Genomic DNA, 10,322 nt, shown 5'->3' with positions numbered 1-10,322 from the left:
TGCATATGACCATGGCTGAATTTTCGGATTTGTCACCCCTGCATTCTTCCATATAAAAGCGCCACCATATCCTGAGACGGGCCATTGTTTCAGTAGTGTCTTGATCATCCGATTACTGCACTGTTATTTTGTAGGACGAAATGTATCTAAACATTCGTCTCGTTAGTCTGTTTTGTGGTGTGGTGTTACTTTGGCAATCTTCTACAAGTACTGCTAATAGCTCTGTGACTTCCACGATGGACAACTCGATCGCTGGCTATGGATTCGAAGTGATGATGGCGAAACTTGACTACCTTCAGTACAAGCTGTTCGAAATCGAGCTCGGTCTGAAAGAGCGTGATGAGGAGGTGAAGGAAAAGCTGACCAAGCTCGAAGACTCGATCGATGGCATCCAGTGGGCGATTCATCGACACGATCGAGATGCTGGCCATAACTTGACATCGTTGAACGCTCAATCTCGGAAGATCCTGGCTCAACAAACGGCGTGCGCTAACCATGAACAGATGCGGAAGGAAATCGCACAACTATCTTCGAAGTCAAATACTACCAGCTACATGCAATGGTTCACAAAACAAACCTCATTCTCCCCTCGTGTCAAGGAAGCATTGAAATCGTGTAAGGAGGCTCCTGCAAACAAATCCGGAGTTTATTCGATTCAGTTGGGTGAAGAAGGAAATCCGTTTGATGCGTTTTGTGAGCAGAACAGCTTCGGCGGCGGATGGCTGGTCATTCAGTATAGATATGACGGATCCCTGGACTTCTATCGAAACTGGACGGAGTATCAAAAGGGATTCGGAAGCTTGGATCGTGAGTTCTGGATTGGATTGGAAAAGATTCACCAGCTTACATCGAGTCGGCCGCACGAATTGATGGTAGAAGTTAAAGACTTCAGTGGTTCTTACGCATATGCAAATTACAAAAAATTCACGATAGGTAACGAATCGGAGCAGTATGTTTTGAAATACTTGGGAGTGTATAATGGCAACGCTGGAGATTGTCTGAAATACGAAATTGGAGGCAATTTTTCAACATTCGATAAACATAATGACGGCAGTACGAAGTGTGTTGCCACTTACAAAGGAGCATGGTGGCATAAATCCTGCCATTATTCTAACTTGAATGGCCCATACGTGAATAAGGTTGATACAGTCTCAATGAGTTGGTATTACTTTAAAAACGATTGCCGTGGATTGGCTTATTCCAGGATGATGGTAAAAGAAGTTTAAAAATTAATGCCACCATCGTAATTGACCAAAAAGATTCTGAAAATAAAATGTCAAGGACGTTTCCGTTATAATAAAGAAATGAAAATTAAAAAATTCATACTTATAATTTTTATTCCGATCCGGGCTTTTTGTAAGACTTTGCTCGTCCAAATGTTTTTAGAGTTAAACTTTTCCGTATGATTATAATTATAACTTGAATAACAAATCAAATCATGAGTGTCTTCACAAGATAAAAATTACGCATTCATTGTATAGCTTTTGGTATGGTTTCTTGTTATTTATTTAAAAAAAATGGTGAAAAAGGGATATACTCCCGTCAGTTTTTAGTTCAAGAGTTTTTCTTATTGGTTTGATGAAATCAATTGATTTATTTCATTTATTAATTACCCTGGTAATCTGAAATAGATTGCTGATAAATTTTCACAGAATGTGTTTGAAATGTGTCACATCTTGTCGAGCGACACACATACACACTTATCTTACACTTTCTAAATCAATCATCACAGCTTCCCGACGTCGCTTGTTATCATCACTTAGGAGGTGGAAGGAAGAAAAATCTCCCACAAACGATTTCCACTGGACAAAAAGAAAAACAGACACCAAACTCTCGAACAGCTTCGATCTAATGACTTCCACGGATGGGCGGCTGCCTACCGTCTGACATTGTGACATCTTGCTCGTGCCACTCATACGCTGAAGCCCTGTGACTCAAACAAGATAAGCCATCATCCCTCCCATTAGCCGAGCGGCACCATGTCGAGTTTTCCCGCCGCGTCACCCACACCGCGCTTTTATTGTTTTCCACGCTTCACGCTAGTAACGAGCCATGTTTTCCCAGCCATCCACTGAGGTCACCCGAGAAGACAATCCTACCGTCGCACCACCGCCTCCCCTTCTACGCAGCCACAAGCTGTTCAATAGTTGATTGAATTTTCTCAAACACACATACACACTCACACACGAACAAAAAGGACACGGGCAACACTTGTTCGCACACGCGAAAGCATCCGAAAACGGAACCAGGATGGCATTGATGTCAAATACCTATTGAGGGAATGAATATTACATGATGTGTCACCAAGTCATCAGCCACTCGACATGGGCCCACATCATCGACATCCATTTTCCCACCCGCCTTGCCTCACTCTCTCACCCTCTACCATCCCACTTCGTTCTCACATTCTCATCTGAACACATTACACTTGTTTCATAATGTCGTTCAGCAAAGGCCGCAAAGAGAGATAGCAGCGGACGCAGGCATAACTTCTCATATATTGATCCTTTCTCTTCACCCTCCCCCCCCCTCCCCCCATCCCTTCGATCCTCCCTTCACGCTTTGCTCGTCGACCTGCTCCCATACCGGGTGCGAGTGTCGTTAGCTAAGGATCCTTTATTTATCGAGTGTGTGAATAGGTGTGTGGGTGTGTTTTGGTTGAAAGAGCCTTCTGGAATCACCTCCTCCCTTTTGTTTTCTTGTACGTCCATTCAGGGACATTTTCTGGAACATGTTTGAATCTTTTTTTTTTATCTGCACCTTCCAATGTCCTTTACAAACCCAAACCCCTGGTGGGATGCTGGTGGTGGAGGGTCATGTTGTCCTGCCCAATACCATATCGCACGATTTCACCAGCGTGCAATTTACGCTATACTTCGTTTGTAGAAAAATTCAAGTATATGCCATGTCAGCCTCCCCCATTCTTAAACTTAACGCTCATATAGCCTTTGGTGATGTGTTCTTGATGTAGACAATAACAAAACAGACCAGGCAAGCACGTACACATTCTCTAACCTCTTCAACGCGGTTCCACAACTTTGGCTTCTCAAGTTGCTCCTGCAATTCTTAATCCTTAATTGCAGGCGGTTGTACTTGAAGCACCCAATGGGAGGTGAATACAGCGATTTAATATCACAGCAAAACGGAACCAAGGCTATGGATGTCAAGCACAAGCTCCCTACAAATAGGGAGTTTTAGGCCATAGTTTAGCGATTACTACGATTTTACTTTTGCTTCAGCACATGTTTCTTGGGAAAATGAGGAAATACTTTATTGATTACTTTTAGATACGTGATAATTCAAAATGGAAATAATTGTATCCATAACGTACAATACCGGATTGTTGTAACATTGCCACATATAAACGTTCACAGATATTGTTTATTGTTTATTGTTTATTTAGAGTGTAAACTCAACGGACAGACAAAGTCCCAATGAGTAATTAAATCTATCTTAAACGCGACAAAACAAAATACATACTTCTTATACAAAATTTGGGTCCGTTGTCAGGCGCATCTTAAAAGTATTAATGTTATCACAAAAATTGAAGGCGTAGTAAGCTCTATTGAAAGTGTAGCTCATAGCGGTCATTGGAGCGAACTGGCCATAGCGCGTACTATTGGCGGTTGTTCTTAGGACTTCCGAGGTGCGGAGCTGTCTAGAGGGAGCATTAAAGTTAATTAGTTCCAGAAGATTGGGGGCGTCAATCTCACCCTGAATCAGTTTGCCAATAAAAACTGCCTGTTGTACTAGTCGTCGTTTTTTTAAAGTTTGTAGTCGTAGAAGTAGGCAGCGCGAGTTATAAGAAGGTATTGAATCTGAATCTCGCCAATATCCTAACTCACTAAACTAATAATAACTAAATGAAATATAATTAGTTAATAATTATATAACATAACTATTGTATAATGCACAGCTAACCAATTCATGAAAATCTTATAATTGTCTACACTAGAATAAAACACAAACAGAAGACTGGTAAAACGGTAAAACGCAAGAAACTAGAATGTGTTGACCCTTCGCTACCTGAAATCGTAGTGCAAACAAAAACCAACACCTTTCCCGGAGGTGGTTTTGATTTATCCACAAAACCACAGTGATTGTGGTTTAATAGCTGTTATTTGATCACCCACACTACACCAGCACACGAAAGCTATGAATGGTGGAGCAACTGCACTAGGGAATGAAAGGACGTAGCCAGATTACGAGGAAACAACGCTATTCGAGAACAGGCAGTTTTCCTCAGCACCACTTCTGATAATTTTAGTTCCGCAAACAAGGACACGGGCAAAAAAAGGAAACGCAACGGGGACGATGGGTCGTGTCTATTCTCGTTCATTTTGTTCTATTTAAGCGATCTGGCAACCGTCAGGAGGGATTTTTATGCCAAGTAAAACCCTCGATACATACAGCTAGGCAGACACACGCGGACAAAAAAATCACGAGTTTCCACAAGCCGTAAACGAACCGTGGCTGACATATTGGCAGTCGAACCGACTGGAGTCTTCGGGTTCACGGCATCGGGATCAATTTATGGGTGTAATAACGGTGTCAAGCGGCTTCCCTTCGAAGCATCGCCATATTCGTGCACTTTTTCTTCTCGTCTGTACACTTTTCTTTTGTGATTCACACTGCGGAAAAATACTCCCCGGTGCGGAGAGGGAGATCATGCAAGGTTTCCAATTGAAATTGGCCCGATAGTGGAACGAGGCGTGCGCACCGGGTGGCCAAGAGAAGGGAAAAGAAATCAAGCACCGATTCATTTTCCACCGCTAAGCACGGGAAACCCTTCGCGACACGTCCGTTGTGTGCCTTATCAGTGCAACGTGGCTAAGCGGTCGATTTGAATTTAAAAAAAGATCACCCATTCCCGAGCGCGAGTAGGAGGAAGACATGGAACAGAGAGTCAAAGAGAAAAAAAAACCAATCAGTTAAGTGGCTTCGATAAATAGTGTGATTTAGTACAAAGGTTTCTTTCAACACGGGAAACTCGTAACGGGACGCGTTGGAGGAACCAAATTAATTCATGTGGTTTCTTAGGAAGAGGGTGTTTTACGAGGACTAAAAGGCTAATCATAAACTTTTCGGATTAGGATTTCGAAATAAATTGAACCAGTGTTAAGAAGGGAAATTTACACGGGACATTTTAGATAATGCAGAATTTCATGATGTTGTAAGTTATTTCCCTCATGTTCCATTTTAGCTTTTCTGATTTTATTCTAAAGTCGGTACAAAAATAGATTCAAAGAAGTTTTGATGCGGAATACATATTCATTCTATTTTCTAGCTTATTGAAATAGATTGATAAAATTCGAAAACTGTTACTGATATAGTAAGGGCAAGATTGAAAATGTATGTAATCAAAACATTATCTTCAAAACTACCCTTTACATCGGAAAGTTAATTTAATAAGTATATTCAACCAACTTTGGTCTTCGACGACCGTCATCATGAAGCTGGGTGTATAATCTCTTCTGCGGAAAATGGCAGGAAAATGCTACCCTGAATCCCGGAACCGTTACTTTCCCTTCAGAGGAGGAATTTTCTTGCCCTTTCTCTCGTAAAGCAGGTCGCATCACCGCCTCCAAAAATATATGTCACTTTAAACAGCAGAAATGAATCACACTCACGTCCGTGTCATCTTGGGATAAATAATAGTTTCAGTCATACAGTTCCGTCCTCCGGCCGGCATTCCAACCCGGTTTAGTCTTTCGCCCACGAGATCCCGAACAGATGGGCTCGGGACGAAGCATACCGAGGTGGTTCAGGTTGCTGATGGAATCCGACGGGGAAGTTAAGTAGAACGTACGGTTCCGTATCTTGGTACCGGTGTAATACGGAAATCCCAGGATGGGGAAGTGATATAAGAGAGTACAGGTAGCAACTACCAGCACCAAAAGCAGTCAGTCCGTTCGGATGACGCCTGTCGCACTTGTTTCCACTAACTAGTCCTAGGGTTTTCTGGGTAGAATCTACAAAACTGAGGCGAAGAGATGTAGCGGTAAAAAGGAACCAACGATGCACAAGATGGATGAAGCTTTCATGGACCGCCATGGCGGGAGTCGGTGCGGTGAGCTTTGAGCGACAACAGCAACCTTGCTCGGTGACATTCCGTAGACCGTCAGCGCGTACCGATGCGGTCCCTCGATGCCGTTGTTGCTGGAAGTGACAAAAGTAAATATTTTTCCCTTCCCGGAAAAGTCATCCTTTCTTACCGAAAGAGAGAGAGAGAGAGAGAGGGGCATGAATGGAATGCGGACGTGCTTGTGGTGTTTGTGTCCCCGAGGACGTGTACGCGTGTATGTGTCACCTTCCGTCGGCACTAATTTCCACAAGATCTTTCTCAACGCCACATCGGTCCGGTGCGATTCTGAGAAAACCTAACACAGCACCATTGTTTTTTCCTTCAAACGAGCCATAACGTATATTTTTGAACCTTTTAAATGAATAGTAAAACTATTTAAATATTATTCCACATTTTTTTGAACAATTTTTAACGTTTAAAAAAGAATCATTAATATTCTTAGATAATACAAAAACAAAAATAACTGAAAAAGTAAAATAATCAGTAGCGAAACTGATGCACGAGTGAGATCAATTGAAAATAAAACTGACACATACCATTAGAGCGCACAGACTTGCCTTCGAATTACTAAAGTTTTATATAAAACCTTTTAAAAGTCAAGCAGAACAAGTTCCAACTTAAGTTACGTAGACCTCCAAGAGTGTGTTTACCTGTTTTCTATCACGTGCGGTATCATGCCTCCGGAGGGAATTCTCGTTTTTCTTTTCTTTTTCCAACGAATTCCTCCATCACTCGTCGGACTCGGGAAACCCTCGGCTGAAACGCGCAATATGAGAAGTTGCTGCACTTGAGCGGGAAACACGGAGACGTCCATTATGCCACCCGGAGGGCCAGGAATGTCATTCCGTTAATGAAGCAACCAAAGATGAAGTTGTGGACGTATGTTTTCGCTACTCACCTGGCGAGCCCGGTACAGCCAGGCTGTAACGCATCGTCGTCACGAACGTCCTGAATAGCGTGACACTGCACCGTCACCGAGGATGTTTCCGCCTTCCTTTCGTCGTCCTCGTGTTATGTTGTTTTAATGAGCGTAATGGCAACCGGCAGCATTCATTAACACGTACTCCGACCAGCGTCGGGGACTGGCGAAACATTGAGTAAAACAGGACAAGACAAAAAAAAGGGAAAAGCATTTACAACGGGTGACGTTTGCTTAGTATTCCTCGGGGAATTTGCTCTAAATGAGCGACGTTGTTCATCCGTTTCTAGCCATTCCAAGAGTTGCTTCTGGCCGGTGATCATCCTGACCGAAAGGATCACTGTCGCTCATTAGAGAGTCCGGTACAGGGAGTCCTTCGAGCTTAGAATGGAAGTAGATAATCAGATAAAAGAATCCTTTTACTGTAGATAACACATCTTGTTTTTGTTACTTTTTTATCTTTTATTTTTTAAATTAATCAAAGATGCTAATTTATATGTAGTGGCTGATTTTAAAATGTTACTTTAATGGAACCTTTTCTGGAAAATATACCCGAATGTTTTTAAAAAAATTGTAAAGTCCTTTCTTCTCCTCAATTGTGGTTTGATACTTCGTTTCTTTCAGTGGTTTGAACCATTTTGAAGCTTGTCTACTATCATTCTACGCTAGGATTGAATTTCAACCCTATTTCCCCTACGGGCACAGCTTCTTTTTCCCGATGGTGTGTTTTTTTGTTATTCCTTCAACACGAGACGTCCCAAAGCCCATCACGGCCGATGGTTGCAACACTGCATAATGTATTGCACGTCTCATTATTCCTCGCCACGCTGCTTCCATGTGGAAGTTTAGTCTTTACCACTAGTGTGATGCAAGGGAAAAGCTGCTGCAAGAAAACTCCAGCCCCCGGGGGGTGGTGTTGTTGCAAAGGAAGTGGATGGCTGGAACTGACTGCATGACAACGTGAAAGGCCAACATTACCAGCAGGGATGGCGGGTCTACGCCATCTCACGAAGCTCACCGGTTCAAGTTCTTGTACTTTTTTTTCGTAGGGAGAAAGAAATTCAAATAAACAATGATTCATGAATAATCTACACCTGCGGTGGACCAGGAAAAAAAGCCAAGGAAGTCACCCAACGGGTAGAGCGGAGTTTGTCCGGGCATGTAAAATCTGCACCTGCATCGCTCCCGTTTGTACAACTGATTATTTGTGTGCTGCATCTTGAGTTCGGTTTTTCGCTTGTCCCTGTTTTCTTCACACTGCATTTTTCCACCAGAAGGTACGAAGGACATGCTCACCTGTTTTTCAAACCGTGCTGCGGTTAGTGCAAACATTCAAGGAGGTTGAATTGTAGTAAAAGAACTCGGTGAAGGAGCAGCATCCACATCCTTACACAGTCGTTTACCTGGTCCTGACCGCCATGATGCTGTCACCGCGCGCAGCAAAGGATGCACTAAGGACACATTGTTGAGTGGGTTGGTTGTGAGTAAAGTGCGGTGAATGGCAGCGGTACCCGAACGTGACGGAGTTCCTTCACCCTCCTCGAAACCCTTTCCAAAGCGGGTTGTGGGGGTATTTTCGTCACTTTGCCCACGGTTAGCCTGGATCATTCCTTCGCCGGAGTTTGTGCACCGTTCACGTGCCACAGTGGCGTCCCCCGGAAAGATACTCCCGAAAGATCCTTTCTACACTCCACCGTCACGCCAATAACCCTCCCGCCAGCGCCTCAACTGGACAAACACCGTAAATATTGCACCGGATCACGTACGGCGCTCTTGAGACAGTTAGTAGCGCTTTCGACTTCTGCTACTTTACGGCGGTTGCCAACGGAAAATTATTAAAAATTCACCGTAACATTATTTACGTGACGCGGTTGCATCGTCTGGGGCAAACTGCTGCTGGAAGCGCTCAGAACAGGCCCCGCCAAGAAAACACTACCCGAGTAGAGGAAACGTGCAGGTATGCCGCAAGGCAGTGCGCATTTGGAAGGCGGCACGTGGTACAGGACATTCGGGAAAGACTAGTTTAAAGGTAGTAAGCAGTTCCTTTGGATATCGGTATGCTTTAACGTTGAGGAACCGTTTCTTTTGCTTATTTTGTGACATCGTTTTAGCTACACTTGTTTTAAATCCGTTTGATGCCTCCATTTTGATTTTATTTGCTGTTGAAGAACCTATCCATTTTTCTATTTAATTCGATATGATTTAATATAGTATTTTCATATTCATATAGAATTTTTAGTATTTGTACCACTTTTAATTTCAAAAATGAGATAAATCAGAAAATATTATTCGATGACAACATTATAAAATTTATATTCAAACATTTAGTTTGGTTTAATTGGAAGAGGATTTAAATGAAGCCTGCAGAAAATGCTAAAGAGATGTTCTAAAGTGCTTAATTTCCCTACCTCCGCGGTCCAAACCAACCGTCTTGCAACTATGCAAAGAGGAACCAGAAACAGCTGTTCTTGTAAGAGTTAACAGATTGTTTTTCAAACCGCTCGCTACCCCCACCCTTGCCCCGGCTGCAGCACACGCTGCTGGTACTGTTCCAGTTTTAATCATCCGCCACTGAACGGTTTAATCCGATTACGACTACTCGCTACAGCTATCACGCGCGTCTTTGCTGAGGAAAACTACAGCAAAGGCGGAGGCTTACGTGAAGCGAAGCGAGAAAATCCCTCGCCTAAAACAATAACACAAACAATCTCGGAAGAAATTCCCGTCCCGGAACGTGACAGTTACCCCCACAGATGTCAAATCGGGCTGTCAGTCACGGACTGGTTCCGGCAACGTTTCGTGATGGTTGTACCGCTTCCTGCAATATGAGTCTGGGAGTGGCACAGATGAAAACGAACCAGCGTTCGGGGTCGCGTTGGCCAGAGTGAAGCATGTTACGTCGGATGACACTTTGCCCAGTTGCCCTACACCCCATACCCGTTGGGAGGATGGGGACCAATAAAATTAATTAGTTAAATTTAAATATCTAATCAACGGAATGTATAACACAATGAAGAGCTATGGCTGGGTGATGGTTTTCTATGCGAAAAGAAGATGGCAAAGCAGTACGCTGGTCTTTACCACATATACCCAAGAATGGACAAGGCTTAAGACGTGTCACACCAACCCGAGAAAGAACGAATGAAAATTAAATTCTCTCTCGGACCGCATTTCTTTATCAATCTTCCACAACACAGTGCTCGCAGTTCACGAGACTAATCATTTCTTCTCTTTTCGTTTCTGATTTGCAGACTGCGTGGCGTGTCAAAATCCGACGATGACATCCTGTGTAGCCGTCAGCTGGTCGGCTTGTAGCTA

The 10,322-nt window shown here is 43.2% G+C and overlaps 1 protein-coding gene across 1 annotated transcript; it reads left to right on the top strand.

Moving 5' to 3' along the window:
• Positions 1-236: 236 nt before the first annotated feature.
• Positions 237-10,319, top strand: LOC131285666 (angiopoietin-1-like). The gene is made up of 2 exons (XM_058314524.1): positions 237-949; positions 10,256-10,319. The coding sequence occupies exons 1-2, from the start codon at positions 237-239 to the stop codon at positions 10,317-10,319; spliced, it is 777 nt and encodes a 258-aa protein (XP_058170507.1).
• Positions 10,320-10,322: the final 3 nt, after the last annotated feature.

Source organism: Anopheles ziemanni, chromosome 3 (genome assembly GCF_943734765.1).
Source record: "Anopheles ziemanni chromosome 3, idAnoZiCoDA_A2_x.2, whole genome shotgun sequence".
Taxonomy (NCBI): Eukaryota; Metazoa; Arthropoda; class Insecta; order Diptera; family Culicidae; genus Anopheles; species Anopheles ziemanni.
Note: the sequence above shows the minus strand (reverse complement) of the source record. Positions and strands in the feature narration are given on the sequence as shown.